Below are 19,457 nucleotides of genomic sequence, written 5' to 3'. Positions count from 1 at the left end.
CATCCCATTTGATTTCTGGGTTTTTTTTTTAACCATTTGATTTAGACTCATAGAATCACTTAGGTTGGAAAAGACCCTTAAGATCATCGAGCCTTAGCTTTCCTAACTCTGAAATATAAGCATTTCTGAATTAAAAATATATTGTATTGCAAGAAGAATGCTTTGCATTACTCCAAAAGACATTTTTGTGGCAGATACAATTTACTCAATCCCAAATCATTAAAGATTTCAGCTTTCAGAGATTTTTTTTCTTTTAATATACCCTTTCTCAAAAAAATACTTTTGGTAACCCAGTTCTATTAGAAACAAAATTGCATACCTGTAAAAACCAGTGTTTTGCCTCACAATTCTGTTCCTGAACCTCCCAACTAATTTCCTTCGATTTCTTAGCAGCTCCTAGCAGATTTGTACAAAACTGATTCTCTAGGTTATTATTGCTATTTTTATGGATGATAATTATGCTCTGAATGAGCTAGAAGGAAAAGGAATGACAGTCTTCTAGCTCTAAACACAGGAGTTACATGGAGAGAAGGATACATTAAAAAAGGAAAAACCTAATGACAAAAGGCTTATCGCACTGCTTGTGCATTTACTTATTCTAAATTAAAATCCCCCCCCGTCCCTGTCCTTCCCAGCCTTCAAAAAGGAGTGAATATTCCCAGGGATATTCCAGCAAGGTGATTTTCAGCTGACGTGCATATTTACAATTGACCATCTCAACTAATTTAATTACTTTATTTGCTACTGCTTCTTTCCCCAGGATGCACGGGCAGACAGAAACAGAAGAAATGACTGTGAATTTCTCTCTGCAGAGACGTCGTTGCTGCTGTGCTCCAGCTTCTTTGCCAGAGTTCAATGCATTGTGACTTTTCTGCATGAAGCTGGTAAATACGCTCCTGCTCAAGATTGCCTCACCGTCCTCTCTCCTCCTTGGATCCCAGTTTCATATTCTCTATACCACAGAAACCAGATGTCTGGCAGGACGCTGAACACACGCTGACTTCCTTGAAAACGGCTAATCTAGATTTTCCCCTAATAAAACTAACCATTTTCCACTTTATTTATATCGTTCACACCACTAAATTTTCATATTCTAAGTTCTCTGCTATTGAAATAACTTACAGGAAAGGAATCCAAGTTATTTTTGGCAATCTCCACCCGATTTTTAATAACCTATTCAAAGCAAAAAAGGTTTTATCTCTTACGTACAATAGTAATTCTGTAACTGTAGACCTTAAAAGCGTGAGCAGTTTAACATCGAAAGGTAAACCACTCCTTGTGTGGCATGAAGAAAGCCAAGCGTATTAAGTAGTTAGGCCTGAAGGCCAACAGCTGTAGCTTTTCACTTTCTCAACAAACTGAAAGTCATTATTTACACACTTTGGTATAAAAAAAAAAACACCCCCCACAACAATTCAGTGGTCTGCCAGGAAAAAATCCCAGCTGACATAAAGCCGTAATTAATTGCCTTTGGGTATCAGTTGCTAAGAAAATGTTAATGAATGACAAAACCAGGAATGAGCGACAGGGGATTTAATTTGCTTACATTTGTTTGCATTTGCTCAAGACGATCCCGTTCGATGTACTACTCTTACTCATAAAACTCCGGTTATATTGCTTGTGATTCATTAGGGCTAAAAGACCTGGTTATTAATGAAACAGAAGTGCTCAATTATTCTTCTATCCACTTCACTGTTGAGCTTTTAACCACAGTAATTATGCTCCACCGGGGCCTCGTTTTTCTCCTCTGACAGCTCCGAATTCATCACACTACCTACAGTGTTTAGACAGTTATTTATATCTACTTAGGGTGAATACGTACATCTGCGGCTGGGAAACAAGCAGCGTCTTTTCCTAAGTGAAGAATCGATAGTTGAGACTTCAAAGAAGTTTTAATCCAGTTTCTTGGTTTCCCAAAAACACTTTTGGCTTTCAAAAGCCATCTGATACGTATAATCTAGCCCACATGGCCCTTTCGTGGTGTGCAGACCACCCAGAAATACTCGAGAAAAACGTTGCCCTAGCGTGACGTCAAAGCCAGCGAACCATTCTCTTAAGATGTCAGGATGGTTTCAGATTTAAACTTTTAAACTCGGGCGACAATAACCCTTTTGTGGTCCCTTTGCACGCAAGCACCCACCTGTGCATGCTCAGAGGGAAGCCGAAGCCTCCCGAGGGTGGACGGTGGGCTCCAGCATCATGCCGAGCACGGCACACATCTCCTGTCTGCACCACTGAACCATCACCGTTCGTGAATGTCCGACCTTGGGCACCACTTAAACCAACCACCTACCATCACCAACAGCATCATGCCTTTCCAAGCAGCAAATTTCTTCTCTGGGATCGTAATTTGGGCATCCAATGTTTTTTGGTTTTTTTTTTAATTTATAACATTTCACCAATACATCAACAACAACAAAAAAATGTATGCCCAAATTAGTAATAGGAACATACATCAGAATTGTATAAATTAATAACAGTGATACAAAATGAACTACTCGAAATACACAGCCATATGTATCTGGACCTCCAGGGGAAAAAAGGTACCACTTACATGAAGAGAACAGGATGTCATTATACTCAGTTCCATATAAACTCTTCTTAATTATGTGTTCTCCAATTAGAGGTTGTCAAAAAAGAAAAATAATTTGGAGGGTTTCTTGGAAGAGAGGAGATTTAAAAAATAATTCAAGGGTTCTAACACAACATTAACAGCACATCTGCTGCCCCCCATGTCATGACGTTCATACTGGTGACTGCTTAACAAAAATATACGAAAAAAATAGAAATAAAAATATAAAGCAGAACCCAAATAAACACAGGAGAGAATAAGGATAATTATTAGGGGTATGGAAAGTCTTCTGCACAATTCACTTGAGAAACAAAGTGAGAAAGATGCCATAACAAAGACAGGCAGTGGAATCAAAAACAGAGGAGGGAATGTTCTCCTGGCTTATTTACCGCTCCCCACATTTTTTTTACTCTTGTATTATAGGTGATGATCTCAACTGTGATGACTGAAAATCAGAAATGTGTTTCTACAGCCAAATTGAATACATAGGACAGACTCCTACAAAATGATCAAGCTTCAGGAAAAACTTGCATCAAATGTCTTCTAACTAACCGGAGCTAGGAAAAAACTCCTGTAAAACATAACATCTATTACTAGGGTTGAGACACTATTATCTGCAGGGTCAAGCAATCATTAATACCAGAATTAGCATAATTTACCAAGATTAATGCGTTGCTCTGGTTTCTTCTGTTGTTTCCCACACCCATCTGTATCTCACCAAACAAACATCTAACGCAGAGACAAGCAGTACCAAAGGTGAACTTTGTTGGTTTTTTCTAAACATAAACCTTGCCTTTTTTATGATAGCACTCACAGGAGATTCATCTTAAAATTTCTATGACATCAATCTAACAGTCTAATTTAAATACGAGATCACTAATCACATGCTTTTATATTTATCAAAGTTATCTGTTAATATAGTTACACACTTGAATTTAATGCCAGTAAGGGACAAGGCTTCTCCACTAAAGACTGTGTCAATCCATTCTCCGCCCAGCCTGCATTTGTGATTGGGATTGCCCTGACCCATGTGCAGGACCTTGCACTTGGCCTTGTTGAACTTCATGAGGTTTGCACAGGCCCACCTCTCAAGCCTGTCAAGGCCCCTCTGGATGGCATCCCTTCCCTCCAGCATGTCGACCGCACCACACAGCTTGGTGTCGTCGGCAAACTTGCTGAGCGTGCACTCAATCCCACTGTCCATGTCGCCAACAAAGATGTTAAACAGCGCCAGTCCCAATACCGACCCCTGAGGAACACCACTCATCACTGGTCCCCACTTGGACATTGAGCCGTTGACGGCAACTCTTCCGAGTGCAATCATCCAGCCAATTCCTTATCCATCGAGAGGTCCATCCGTCAAATCCATGTCTCTCTAATTTAGAGTTAAGGATGTCATGTGGGACAGTGTCAAATGCTTTGCACAAGACCAGGTAGACGACGTCAGTTGCTCTTCCCTTATCCACCAACACTGTAACCCCGTCGTTGAAGGCCACCAAATTTGTCAGGCACCATTTGCCCTCAGTGAAGCCATGTTGGCTGTCACCAATCACCTCCTTATTTTCCATGTGCCTTAGTATAGTTTCCAGGAGGATCTGCTCCATGATCTTGCTGGGCACAGAGGGGAGACTGACTGGCCTGTAGTCCCCCAGGTCCTCCTTTTTTCTCTTTTTAAAAATGGGGGTTACATTTCCCCTTTTCCAGTCAGTGGGAACTTCACCGGACTGCCACGACTTCTCAGATATGATGGATAGTGGCTTAGCAACTTCATCCACCCGTTGCCTCAGGACCCGTGGATACATCTCATGAACTTGTGCACCTTCAGGTTCCTTAGATGGTCTCAAACCTGATCTTCTCCTACAGTGCGCAGTTCTTCATTCTCCCAGTCCCTGCCTTTGCCTTCTGTGACTTGGGTGGTGTGGCTTGAGCACTTGCCAGTGAAGACTGAGGCAAAAAAGTCTCCATATCCCAGGTAACCAGGTCTCCCGTTTCCTTCCAGAGAGGGCCCACATTTTCGCTAGTCTTCTTTTTATCACCGACATACTTATATTTTCCTGAACTATTCAATTTACTGCAAATTAATTTAGTTCCTACATTGACCAGAATCCCATCAAAAGCCACGGTATTTCTGCTGAAACAGAAGAGGAGCTGAGCCCTGCTCTCCAAAGCAAACTCTCCCAAAGTTTAAATACAGTGTGCGGGGATTCAAAATCCCACTTGATCCAGCTCTGCTTTGACTTTTCCCTTTGGGGAAAAAAAAATGTCTGGGAATTTTACTATTTACAGTGAACACAACTTAGAGTGTTGATTTGTTTATATTACATGACCAGTTTTAATGCACACGAGCATGCAATGTACTGATACACCCTTGGAACCCAGCAACAGCAGCTCATGTGCAAATGAGGCTACCTGCGTGGCTGGAAAGCAATTCCCTTCTTCCCAGGGAGAGCTCCTCTGAGGCACTTTTGCTTTTACTGAACATTAGAATTGGTTTGATAGAGGTCTAGGAAGGTCAGATTACTCGCCGAAGGTTGTGCATCTGAGCCCATGCTTAAACTGGAAGGAAAAGCTGGTTCTTTGTTCAGGCGCCCAGGCAGGGCAGTGGCTGCCTCTTCTACCAAAACTCATCATGTTTAGCATGGAGGTGCAGTTGTGAGCATACAGAATTGGTTCCTTAATTTCTTAATGAAGAAAAGGAGATCTATTTGATCGGTTTTAAAATTGATCGAAAATTAATTTTCCAAATGTATGCATGTATTAAAATGCAAACTGCCCATCTGTTGAGATATATTATCTCAATGTTAAATTGAAGAGTTAAACGTTCAAATGTGTTCCTGTAAGAAAAACCCACACAAAATTACAAAAAACCTCAACCACAACTGTTATGCATAAAGCTGGAGCTGTCCCATATTTACACAAAGCAATTGATACCATTTCCACATTCATAAATAGTATTAGTGCTTCTGCCTTGAATTAAAACAATTTTAAAAGAGACACTTCCAACATGAAAACCAGTCAATTAACGTGAGATAATTTTAAAAGAAACACTTCGAACATGAAAACTAGTCAATTAACGTGAGATACTACACGAGGGCCCCAGCTCTGCCTCTGCTCTTGTTTCTAAGGGAAGAACCCACACAAAGCAGATGGAAAGCCTTTTCATGGCAATGCAAAACTCTCAAATACATAATCAGCCCATATAACAATAAATGGAATAGAATATAAATGGAGATGGGTTATCTGATGTGATGGACATTAGGAAAGTGGCCACAATAAATCCAGACAAACTGTAATGTCTAAGTTGCCTCTGCCTTTGTAATGCTGCCAGCGGGCAGCAGGACGTGGGAAGGGGCTTTCGGACTCACCTGTTGAACTTCACTTTCTCCATTCGATATTTTCTCTGTGTACACGAAGGAGTTGAATATCCTCTGCAAGAAAAATCAGAAAGGATGCATAAGAGACCTTTTGTCATAAATATCACATTAAAGGAGCTCCAAAAGGCACACGGGTGAGGAAATCTGTGTCAGAAAAGGACCGTTTCACCTGGGGAGTCTATCGCCAGGCTTACCCAAGGGGTCTCCATATACCTGCTTCTGGATCTGCGTGAAGAGGCTGGTTTTGGTTTTGAAGGAAAACACATAACAGTTTTTTTCAAAACATCTGTTAATTTACCAAACTGACATAAGGTGCTAAAAAAAACATCTCGCATTTGAAAGCTATTGCCTGCGCAAATCATGGCTGTTCTCTAGTGCTAAACATTTAACCCAACATAATTATTTTTAAAAGTACTTGTTTCCAACTAACACACAAGAGGCTGTGAGCTGAATTCAGACATATTTGGTATCTGAAAAAGAGAAAAATGAGACCCGCTTTTGAACACAACCAAATTAGGCTCACTAATGGCAGAAAACAGGACGTATCAGAAGACAGAAGTGAGAGAGCTGTGTCCTCCCCTGGGAAGGCTTCCCGTCTGCTCCCGGAGGGACACGAGTCCCTCCATCCGCTGTGCCTCCGCAGGCGAAAGCTGCATTGCCATTTACTTACAATAGTTACATGGAGGAAAAAACACTCAACACCTTGTTAATACTCTGCTTCCAGACCGAAAAATAAGGTTGGAAGGATTTTGGGTTACACCGATTGAAAAGTTTGCCTGATACACCTAAGTTTCTTTTTCAAGATTTCTCATTTCCAAGGGCAGCTTTCCCCTTAGGGACACAGTGGGGCCATCCCCACTGGAAAACCTACATGTGTCCCTAAAATACTCCTTTGCTGTCTGTCTTTTAATAGCAATATGCAGTGGCTGCATAACACAAAGGAGGTTTGAGAGAACAGTATTATGCAAACAAGAATAGTGCTGATTCTTCATTAGCAATAAACATAATAGTAATACATTGAGGTTATTTAGGTCGTTATACATTGGAAAACAGAAAAAAAAAAAAAACGACCACTTCTAACTTTCTCCTGTCCTCCTGCTCAGGTGCATGCCAATCCCCACAAGCTTGGGGCTAACCAAAGGGCAGGGAGGGTTTGCAGGTTTCGTAAGAAAATAAGTGGCCAGTTCCCAGCCGAATATCAAACATCCTCTACAAAAGCAAGATATCCAATACAGGAGCTGAAATAATTTTCCAAGCAGATCCTTATTAAAATGCTGACACTCCCCTGCACACATGGGTGTTTGCAACCAGAAATACACTATGCGCTTTTTTTTTTGCAGCCCAAACCTGAGAGATGCTGTTAGTGCCTGCCATGGAAACAACTGCCTGGGGAGCCCGTCTGAGTCGGAAGAGAGCTGTGCTGGCTGCTCCATGGGAGCGGGTGGTCCAAGAGGGCATTTTAACACTGCACCCTGTGCGACATTTACTGCAGCTTCTGCGCATCATGTAGGGAAGAGAGTGAACTACTGGGAAATACATCTTACGACTTCAAATATACCAAAAATCGATGATATAAGCAGAAAGAAGACTGAGGGTGAACTCCTTCCTAGGTTGTGAAGGAGGCATAAAAAAAAAAAAAAACCCACCAAAAAAAGGTCAACGGGATTTTTCAGCCTCAAGGGGAGCTGGGATTTCACTGACAGAGTGGATTCCACGTCTATCAGTGTTAAGTCAAACACATGACAGTACATCAGCAAGAACAACTGTAGGCACGGCCACATCTGGTGAAGGACAGTGATTCATAAAGACCCTGTTGAGTCCCTCCCTTGACGTGATAGTTGTGAAACTACTAAGACTCATGTTTACAGCAACACAATAAGCCAGAGTCAGCTCTCCAAATTATTAGCAATAACAACTGCAATTACTAAAGAAGTCTAAATTTCATCCAAATCCAGTGTAATCATTGGTCCACGACTCTCAAGAGTTTTCTTGATGCAGGTTTAGCTTATTTCCTCCTAGTAAGGCTATATCCAGCTGTAACTGGCCAAACCAGCCTGGAAAACCCTGTGGTGTGCTCTGCTTCACTTAAGATCATCACTTTCCCTTATCCCTCTCCCTCCTGAGGACTTCAGGAATTTCAGAAATTTGAACTTTTAATTCTAAAGAAGCATTTGGAAGGGCAGCAATAAATCTCCTCAGTTTACAAGTCTCAGAGAGCCAAGAAGGGGGGGGAAACAAAAAAAAAAAAAGGAAGAAAAAAAAAAAAGAAGAAAAAAGGCATCTACTCTTAAAAGCCGCCCGTACATTGAGACTTCCTCTTCTTCCAGACCTTTGTTTAAAGTTCTGCTTGGGTACTTTAACTACAAACATGTTGGCTTTTTTATTTTTTTTTCCCCCTCATGAGATGAAAAGATAATTTAAACATCAGAAGAAAATACATTAAAGCATGTCATTTTGATGCAAAATGTTTTAAATGAATTGAATTTTTCTCTCCACGCAGCATTTAGTCTCCAGACATCAAAAGGAGCCAGAAGGAAATAGACTGTCAGCTACCGAGAATGGAGCTTTCTGTCCTTAACACAAAGCTGACCTCTTCCTCCACCCCTTTAACACACAGCCGTGTTTATGAACTTTCAAAATAATGCCAGAGAACATTATACATGGTTATATAAGAGTCACAGTGCCAGCAGGAATTTATTTGGCCACTGGGCTAGGTTTTTAACCATTTTTGCTTGATTTATAATTTAACCAAGTTCTTGAAAATGTTATGGTGCCTTCCACTTTTTTAATTAAAACCTCTGTGCGTGTCAGAGAGGGGGTAGCAGGAGCCTGTTAGTAAAACTGCCATCACAGACAGTGAACCTAAACCAACAATAAAAACTGAATAAGGACTGAGAAACAACCCAGGAAAACGCGAGCCGTCGCACACCGAGCTCCCCGAGGCTACGTGTTAACTGCTCGGCCCCTACCTGGGTACAGTCCCGTTACTCCAGGTAACTGCTCCCTATTCAAGAACTCCTATGCAGAATTTCTCCCCAAGACAAAAACATCTCCCTGTTCTATCTAAGCTAATTTCACTAAAAGTGACCTAACTTTAAGTAGAAAAACAGAGCTAAGTGGCTACCTCCAAACGAAGTTAAGGGAACTTCACAGACCCAAGAGTAAGTCAGCTCTACAAACTTACAAAAAAAGTCTAAATATTTAGGAGAACTTGCCCATCGTAGTTTACACAGCGCATTAGCATCTGTACCTTATTCTTCCCACCCCTCACTGTTTAATTGAATCTGCTTAGCAGATGGCAGCAGGCTAAGTTCACTGCAACAGGAACAATTACACATGTGTGTAATGAGATGCTCGCCCGGGATTATTTGCCATAACCCATCACCACTCGCTCTCACAATGCACGAAGGCTGCAACCGCTGCGCTGGTTCGGCCTCCAGCCTTTCCCCCCGCCGAGCGGGTGCTCCGCCAGACACAGAGCTATCTCCATCCCCGCCACCGCTCCCAACGCCTCCTCATCACACACCGCCTCACACCCTCAAACAGCATTTTATTTTATTTTTCTCCATTTGCCCCCCTCTTTTTGCTATCATCAGCTCTTTTAAGCTTATTATCATCTTTATAGATATTCAGGTTCTTGCTGGTGATCTCTTGACATCGGTCAACGACATGAAAAAGATTTATTTTCTCATGAATTCTCAAATTCCTTTAAACCCGACATCTTTAAAAGACAACACCTTTGTTCTTGTGGCACACGGCAGAGGGCAAAACTTCACGCTCTATGTTACCTGCTACTTATCTTAGGCGCTGGGCTGAGAACAGTTGCTTCACAGTCGTGCCCCAGCTCCGCACGTGCCGTAACGCACCTGCACACGGACACCGTGCTTCAACTACTCCAACCGCTTGGTTTCATCAAGCGGATTTCCACAAAGGTTTTTGACTTTAAAAAAATAAATGAAAACAAAAGCAACTTTTGTTTTCCCATGCAAACACTGAATTAAATTGCAAGATTTGGTTTAGAAAACAGCTATTTTGTGCTGCCACGGCTTACCCAGCACGGCAAGCAAATTCATTCACTTCAGCTATTTTTGCCACAAAGCATCAGTTTTCAAAAACAACATTCAGAACTAAACAAAATGGAAAATTTTTTCAAAACTTATGAGTTTTGAAGCATCTGCATTTTCCATACTTTGTTCCAAAAGCAAACTTCAGAAATGACATTAATTCCAGATTTAGCCAGGTCTAAATTAGAACGTCAGTGAAAGTGTAATTTTCTTTTCAAATTACTCAAACGTTGGAGATGCTCAGACAAATAACACTTTGGCTGGCTGGCGGCATCTATCACCTGCTGCTTTATACTCACATTTAAACTCCGTGGGGCAGGCGGGGGCTGAGCACAAAGCCCCGCTCCATCCCCGGGGCCCCTGCGCCTCCGGCAACACCTGAACCCTGCAGCACGATGCTCGGCACATCACTCACGTTCTTAATCCTCCCCTCCCCTTATCGAACACGGCACTTGCATTTAGCCACACAAACAAGCCTAGAAGGAGAAAATCATGGTATCTGCAGGGACCACTGCAGGATTTCTGGCGATCCCTGACAGCTCCGAGACACTTCAGGAGAGCCTGTCTCCCTATGCCTCCCTACGAGCCTGCAGAGGATGACCACGGCCTGGATAGAGTCCTGAGAAAGCTGGGGTTTGTTTTACAAATACACATTAGAGACTCTTGCTTTCCTAAGCTCCTTAGTTACCTGTCTGAGTCAAAGCGCTTGCAACTTCCTAGAAAATATTCTTCTTGGTATCTACATATATCCTTTAATGACTTCAACTGCAACCCAGTGCTGCTCAGTGCCACCAGCCTGCCTCACTTTTAGCTTTGAACAACAGGACAAAGACTTGATAAGCGAGATAAATCGGGAAGTGATGAGAGGATCCAAGGGCAGGGGTCCTGGGGGCTGGGACAGGGAAGATTTGGGCCACCGCGGTCTAATGCCTCCCACAGGTGGGGTCTGACAGTGACAAATGGGCACAGCACCCAAACCCCCATCTCCGGGAAGGATGGAGTCAGGCTTCCCACCAAGCCAGAGATAAGGGGTAGCTCGGGTTTAGCTTCGTGGTGTGCCAAAACAAGGCTTAGGAGACTTTTATTCATAATTCGAAGCTGAAGGCAACTCAGTTTTAAATCTGGGAGATGACTCTAAACCAAGCTTAACCTAAGTAGTAAAATATTAACTGACTTGTTCGCTCAGTTCCTTTAAAATAGATTAAAATAAACTCAGCAGCAATGCACTGCAGTGAGAAAATAACTTCAAAAGCCCCCAGTTTGACTGTCAGCACTGCATCAAAATAAACAAAAAAAGCCCCCCCCGCCAAACTTCCAAGGTCCCCAACCAAATACAAGCGCCAACTGCTCTGCAGAGCAGTCAACCATTTGCACATCACTTTATTTGCTAGACGAGATACGAATCCATCTCTCTACTGACAAAAATAACATTTTTAGAGACAAAGCGAATCAGGAAAAACAAATACAGGATAAGTAAAATATCCACTGACCTGTAAATATATTGGAGCTAGTTTAGCATCTATACTGCAAGACTTTAAAACGAAAAAACCCCACAACTTTCAGCAGATTTAGGACGTAGACTGCTGTTACCTGTCGTATTTGGGTAATGACAGGATGAAAAAACTCAACATCATTAAAAAAAGCATACAAAACAGCAGTAACAAAATGTACATGTGTCAAATATACACAGTATTGGCTCAGCAGGGCTGCAATACTTTTTAAACTTCAAGCAGCAACTAACCACGGTCTGTTTCTTATTTTAAAGGTTAATGTTTTAAAAAGTGGTGAGCAAACAAATATATAACAAATCCTTTTTTTGATGAAACTCGCGGAGTGAGATTGTTTTGAGGGAAACCTGTGGCTTCTGTCTGGAGTTTATTTTCGCAGTGTCTGAAGCCATATCACGTTATGTTTTGTTACCATTTTCTAAAACCGAGAAACATGAAATAGTGGATTCCCATGAGATCAAGGACATGCTTCGTGTTTTTCTCTAAGAATGTACAATATACATATAAAAGACTAAAGTAAATTGGAGGAAAACATAGCAAAAGGCAAACCCGGTCAGTTGAGAGCAACGATGGCAGCAGCCCAGTATTACAGACTCAGCCCAGGGGCAGACGCGGCAGCTTCACGACTAAAAGGAACATCCCAACATCACGCTGCAAACGCCTTTCTCTTTCCGTGGGTTTCAGAAAAGAAGTTTTCAGGAAGGATTTAACTAATTAATGTTTTTTTCATTACGTTATTTGTCAAGCAGCAACGGGTATCGTTATCAGACAGGCAGACAAAGAGAAATGCGATGCGGAGCTCACAGGCTGAGCTCAGGTCGGTGCTTTCGTGGGGGCCAGCTCAGGCAGCCTCTCCTCGGAGAGCAGGCACCACGAGCAGCGTCCTCAATTAATAAGCGAGGAAATGCAAAGACTCGTAGTGCTTGTGATTCTGCTGTCCCGGCCCCATTCATCTCCTACCATCGACATTTTGCTCGGAGAAGCTCCATATGTCACTAACAGGCAAAGCTGGTCTGTGCTCAATTATCTATGTTGCTGGAGTGTTGTTAAACCACGTCATCTCTTGAAAGACTTCTTTGGCCGCTTCATTTAAATGATTTTGCTTATTTTAAATGTAAAATTTACACAAGATTACTTGGAATGAAGAGGAATTTGTGGAAAAAAAAAAAAATTGTGAGAAAAAGCTGAGACTATCAGACATGGCTTTTCCATAAGCAAAGTGAACACAGAACCTCCTGGCACTCAACACGCAAGCGTGCGTGCGTTTGTAGACGCGTATCTCTGCGTGCTCATACACACACCTTCATGGGTGCACACATTCCCCAAAGGTTTTGAGCAGGAAAACATTATCTCTCTTCCCAATTTTTATGTTAATTAAGACTGCTTACCAATTCACTATTTACGAATCAAGCTACCGTTACCTTCTGCCACGTGGTGAGTTGGCCCATCGCATCTCTGCTCCCCGCTCCGGAGCAAAACGTTTTGTGCAACACAGAGGACAACAGACGAACTGGTATTCAGGTTTGATCTTAATTTTGATGGTAGAAAGCATCACAGTTAGCATCTATAATTAACCTGCTATCATTAGCCTGTGGGAGGTAAAAGCCTTTGGGATCATTTAAGAGTCATATTCAGAAGGGGAGATGGTAAGTAGGTACGACATTGCTTGAAAAGAGTCAAAGTAGAGCACAATTCTTAGAAATGTTTCCTTGGAAAACTTCAGGCATTTGCAAGGAGAGAAAGCCATGGAAAACTGAGTAACTGCCAAAAATGCAATCAAGAACCGGCAGATTTTTTTGTCTTCTTTTTCAAGGGACCAGAGAAGAGGGAGAAAAAAAGAGCGAGAGGGGAAAATACCCTAAGAAAATTAGTTCCACATGTTAAAAAGATTATTCATTTAGCCAATGTAACTTGACTAAGGTTATACTCATGACAATGTATATGGCAGTATTTCAGAAAAAGGAAAGTCATGCTACCCAACTTTAAAATATAAAGCAGATGGTCTTCTCATTGGAAGAGAAGACCATAGGATTGGATTTTTTCTCCCTACACTTATTCCTCATTCCAGCCTCTAGGATGTGAAACTTAAAATATTTACATGGATCTTTTCAGATCGAGAACTTTTTGATTACTGGACATTTTTCAACTTGCTGCATTTTGTTGGCCCTCTTCCCTTTAAAGAGAACATACATTTGAGCATTTATCAGGAGCAAAATCGACCTGAAACTTCATTCTACTGGGAGAACTCTGGGTTTCATTTTTCTGGTTTGTTTTTAAGCTCATGCCAAAATGACTAACTGAAAATGGGGAAACATTTATGCAGCAAACCAATACATGTAAATAGATGCAATCCTATAACCAAAAGAGCTTGATATCATTTTAGTATAATCACTGTCCTTGTCCAATTTGGTCATGAATTCAATATACAGCAAGTATGCAGAAGAAACATGGTTCAATTTATGTAACATTCCAGCTAGGACTGTGTAATTTTACAGCAAAGTAAAAAAAAAAAGAAAAAAACAAAAAACAAAGGGACATACACACTGAGAGCACGTGATTTTGTTCCCTGACCTGTTTAACACAATCAAGGCAGAAGCTGTTAGGTTTTGTTTGGAGAAACACTGTAGCACAGGAACACTAAGGCTGGAGTGAGGTATTAGAAAGATCTACTTGAATCAGGAAAAAATCCAAGAACGACAAGCTTAAACATAGGAATTTATAGATCATAAGTCACGACACTAAACTTCTGTGCATAAAATGAATGGGCTGATGCTAACGTAATTACAGAACTGTTTTCTTTAAATGTCCAAGACTATCATTTTTCAAGATCTCTCAGCAGGCACCATCAACATACACACGATAAATACCATGATAACAGCCTTCCCCTGCAACTGCTGCTGCAGCGCTTCTTAACAATAACTGTCTAATATTGCCTGCACTCAGAAAGACACAAAAGTTTAAAACTTTAACACACAATGCAGTCAGTTCTCAGCTGTTTCCACGCAAGGCACACTTTTTTCCAAGAGAAAAACAATAGTTGAGTAACAATCTGAAAGAGACTGTCTGTACATAAGTACCTTCCTGTATGAGTCAGTGTCTGTAATAAAAAGTACAAGAGTACTCTCATATGATAATATTATTTGTATTAATAAGTAGAAGAGTTTTAAGGTCACCGGTTTACATACCTCATTTGCATTGTTTTTCTTTGATATAATCCGCACCCTTCCTTTTTCGAGCGGAAGGGAGCGGGAGCAATTCTTTGCACTCCTAAATTGTTAGGAGGTTTAATTTCTCAATTAAATTTTAAAAGAAGTTAAAAAATTAACTCAAGAAGATAAACACTTTTCATCAATTATTATCTTAATCATTCTCTCCAACCTGGATGCAAAGTTATTTTCAAGTAACTATTACATTTCAAATTGACCCAGGGCTTAAAATAGACTTACGCTTGACCCCCTTCCTGCTGCCCACGCAGAGGTGCGTTCAGGCACACCAACTCTCAGGTGCAAGACCTCACCGAACCCAACGAAGTGCTCCGAGACCTGCACAGCCGACGAAGCAGCGATGCCTGCAGAGGGGGATACCTCCGGCTGCTGAGCTGCGTGGCTTAACTCATTTCCCCATTTTCACACGGCTGGTTTTGGCACGCTGGCTCATATAGGTGCTGTGGCTAGAAAATCGAGCTCTTGACAGAGATTTGCAGGACGGCATATATATTAAAAAATCTTCCAGTTTAACGTCAGAATATTTTATGGGTTAGAAAGAAATAATTGCTGCACGTACTGGGGCTATATCCCACCTGCAGACGTAGCCTCCCAAAACACTTCTCAAACCAAACCCGGTTTATGGGCTGTGGGAGCCAAAGGAGCACAGACGGGGAAACGATCCGCGTTTGCCTACGAACGGTAAGTGGAAACGGCATCCAGGGCAGCGGCAGCCAGAGCAGGAACCGTCTCTCGTAGCAGCACGCGTTACACGTGCAAAGCTCTCCCTATGCCTGCACACTCGCGTGCCGGGGAACGCCGTGTGCTCCTGCAAGAGCTGCCCAGGGGCTTGAGGAGTCCCATCCTCCGAGGTACCCAAACCCAACGGGACAGGTGCCCCAGCCCAGCAGGGCACGAGGACCGCAGGAGGTTGCATCCCACCTCAGCCACTCTCCGATTCTCTGAGGACACGGTGGCAGTCCTAGAGCTGTGACCCCCACGCTAAAACCGTCGGCCAATCACCAGATTTTTACAAAAGCAGAGAAGAGTTGGTTTAATTTGCATTCTTTCTGACCTTGAAATTTGAAATCCCCTGGTACTCTGGGTGAGCTTTAGGAAACAACAATTCACTATACCTAGCTGCTAATGAAAAAGAGAATTACCCATCAACCGTCACTGGAAATAGGGTGTTTCTCCTCTTGCTTCCAAAACCAGTGGAATTCGCTCAGGGAGCAAGCATGCTAATGGGCTAAATTATCTGACAGCTTCTCCCCGTTACGTTTTGTGAGCCAGACGACCACCTGACACTATCAACAAGATTAAACACATCTACAACAGAAGTAAATGCTTTATCCTGGACCCCAAAAAATAACGTACAGATGCAAAGGAGCTAATGATTGCTAGGTCAGTAAAGCAAAGAAGATGATCTCTAGAAGAAACTGCTAAACCACTTTTCCAGGTGATCGCTAGCGCTCACCCAAGGTTGGCGATAACCCCTGTGCTCTGCAGGACAACGGCCAGAGGAGCAGAGCTGGCCCACAGCATCCAGCAACCCACCTTCAGTCTGAACGGAGGTCAATTAGTCCCCAGGACTATTCTTCCCTCATTCTTTCATAGAGCTGTGGTCCAGCGTGAGTCACCCCTCCGTGAAACACAACCTCGCAGGAACGCTCAATGGGAACTGGCCGATTAACCGTTCTTCCTCGTGTTTGACTTGTTATCTCGGGACACAGAAGGAGGTAAAGCAACCCGCAGAAAACAAATGTAATCTCCTGGAAGGAGCAGAGCCATTAGATGTTATCGGTTATCAAAAAAAAAATTAACAACTGAGACTAAGGAGAGGCTCGTGAACTGAATTCCTACAGAACTTCAAAGCAATTTGTGCATGAATGCAAGCATTTATTCTTCTAATTAAAAAAGAAAAAAAGCAAGCAAAATAGCAAGACATCATTTACATGAAAGAGGGGGGAGTAAAAAAAAAAAAACCACCAACCAAAACTCAAACAAAACCTCCAGTGTTAATCAGGAGCAGAGTAGACTCCAACCCAGAAAAGGGAGAGAAAGCTCTAGATTTAATGAGGAAAGGCACTGAAGAAGAGCAAAACTCGCCTCAGCGTTTTCTGCAGCACTCCTACCAAGCCATCCCACGAGAATTTCTACATCCAGCCCTCGGGAGCAAAAAATTATCAGATGTTTTGCAAAGAAGAGTCCTTTATCTTGCACCCTCATTGTTTTACAAACTGAAGAGGCTGCAAGCCAAGGGTGGGGCTGTAGGGTCCTCGACTGCGGACCCCAGAAGATGGGAGAGTTCCACCGAGGCATCTGCTGAGACAGGAGAGGGCTCGGGCCAGAGGGACCTGCCGCAGACCGAGGTGTGCCTGGCACCAAGCAAAAGAGCTATTCCATATTTCGCTTTTTAGTGGTCTCACTTTGTTTTTACAAAGAAAGTCATCCTAATAAAAAAAATGAGAGAGATGGCTCTCTGGCATATCTCCCTTTTCCACGTCTATAGCGGGTCTCCCCCATACAGACAACCTACACACCACCTATGTGTCCGTTTCTCCATATGAAGAACACTAGACAGTTCAAGTTCGCTTAAACATTAGCAGCGTTCAGGCGGGGGCTATTCAGGTATGTGCAATTATTTCAGTTAAATAGAGTCCATGATTTGACATTTAAGTACAAATTTTTGTAGGTACTATATCGGTCTCCAAGACTCCCTGACAAATGTTGTCATTATTCAGGGAGTCATTTAACCAGGGCTTCAAAACATAAAAACAACCTCAGCTCTGCTTGTTTCTCTTGCCACAACAGCAACCTTAGCATAAATCATACTTGAAGAAGACTAAGTAGCATAAAAGGCTTATGAAAAAAATCAGAACACAAAACAGAATTTCTAATCTGCTGCTCTTATTATTTGAATATTGGCAAACCAGTATTTATCATCTTAAGTAAATATAATAAATACACACCATGAAAACAAGTGTCATTCGCTATTGTTGAATGAACAGCCTACAGTATCTCCTAACTAAAAATAATTATTTCAGCCTTCCAAAAATTAGCGTTGCTGAAATGATTATATTTATCTTTCAAACACTAAGTAGCAAGAAATTAGACTGAACCTCAATTTAAAAATCAGAGTATGCACTCTTCTGATGAGCTGCTGATTAACAATACTGAGATGAGCAACATCTGCATGATTTCTGTGTTTGAAAATGGATGCTACAAATCAGCAGTTGAAATTTGTAAGAATACCCCCCCAAAAAATCTTCAAAGGCATTTCACCTGTCTGAAGATGACACCTCAGATTACAATGCAGGATTTTTTTAGTTTCCACATAGGCACCTTTTCCTTAGTCAGTGGAATATCTTTTTGCGGCTATTCCAACGTATGGGATACTCTTCGCCACGTGGTCAGATTCCTGTGGTTTCGCATTAAAGCCATACATCCTCAGAGTCACTGCAGGAGGAGTTTTCTGCTGGGGCTGTCCCAGATCTCCCACTCTTTACCCTGGAGTTTTCAAGAGAGAAATGCGCTACTTCCAGCTCCAGCAGACCTGCGCTACTATGAGCTTCTGTAACCTGTTGTTTTTAAGAAGCCTTTGCAACACATACTCACTACTGTAGGATAATGAAGATTGATCATTTGATGAGAGCACCAAATACATGCACACATAATATTGAACAAAAATATTATATAGGTATTGAAGGTAAATCAAATATTTATTTCTCAGTGTGATTCCTTTTCACTCACTGAAAAGAGATATAATTATTTTAAAAGAAGATGTATAAAGACTAATTCATCTAATTTATACTTGAGTTTGCAGACACACACACTGTAGATTGAGTGGCATCACCTGTTCTCCGTTTCCTGAATTCCTCCTCTAATCTTAAAGGTATGATAATACTCAATAACTGTGCTCCTTTGGCCCTTTGAAAATACTCTTATTTGTTTCTAAAGCTCACTTTCTTTGTGAAAATGCTGAGAAAAGAAGCAAGGGTTTTGTGGGGTTTTTTTTGTTTTGTTTAAGAGATTACTGAAAGAGAAGAAAGCATGTTCTTTTTCTAAGAAAACCTGGAATCCTTTAACTGAATATTCATCTGCTTCTGCAGATTATTAAGAAACAAACATGACAACAGAGGATTTAGTCAGTTTAATGTGACCCAGCCAGGTGTCAGCACAGCTGTGTAACACAATTCTGGGGGACAGAAGAGCCAAAGAAGCTCCAGAAGATGCTGCAGAGGCAGCTCTCCCATCCCCTCCCACCACCACCGCTCTGCAGACAAGTATCCTTGATGTTAGACTTAACAATTTGTCAAAACAGGGAAATAAACCATCCACTATCCAAAGGGACTCTGCTCAATAACCTGCTGCAAGGAGTTACCTTTTGTAACTCACTGGTTTTGGCAGTCAAGATGGAAAAGCACAAGGTTGAAGGGCCAAAACTGTAAAAGTACCTTCACATGCAGATCACTAATGATACACAAAGGATCGTTACCGTACCTAGTCATGAAATAACGAGTCCGTGATCGTCCTCATCTGAAATATCCTTTTACACTCCCAGAGATGCAGGAAAACCATCAACCACTTTAACCTAGCTATCCTCGACCACCAAGGTTGTACAGTCATTCCACGCTAGTTAAGGTAGAAGTTTATTGCTGGATGTTTAGAAAAAGTTCAAGTTTTTAAGGGACTGTATCAGTATGCAATCTTGTCATACGATTATCACCCGAGCC

General features: G+C 41.9%; 1 protein-coding gene across 1 annotated transcript in view; it reads right to left on the bottom strand.

The window, feature by feature from the left end:
- CACHD1 (cache domain containing 1) overlaps positions 1 to 19,457 on the bottom strand; it is a gene marked incomplete at its 3' end in the record, with an annotated part of 92,157 nt that overhangs the window by 55,355 nt on the left and 17,345 nt on the right. The window contains exon 2 of the mRNA XM_009583628.1: positions 5,938 to 6,000. Within this exon, the coding sequence (XP_009581923.1) occupies positions 5,938 to 6,000 (63 nt within the window). The remainder of the gene's footprint in view (positions 1 to 5,937; positions 6,001 to 19,457) is intronic.

The sequence above is a fragment of the Fulmarus glacialis genome, unplaced genomic scaffold (assembly GCF_000690835.1).
Source record: "Fulmarus glacialis isolate BGI_N327 unplaced genomic scaffold, ASM69083v1 scaffold6588, whole genome shotgun sequence".
NCBI classification, from domain to species: domain Eukaryota; kingdom Metazoa; phylum Chordata; class Aves; order Procellariiformes; family Procellariidae; genus Fulmarus; species Fulmarus glacialis.
Note: the sequence above shows the minus strand (reverse complement) of the source record. Positions and strands in the feature narration are given on the sequence as shown.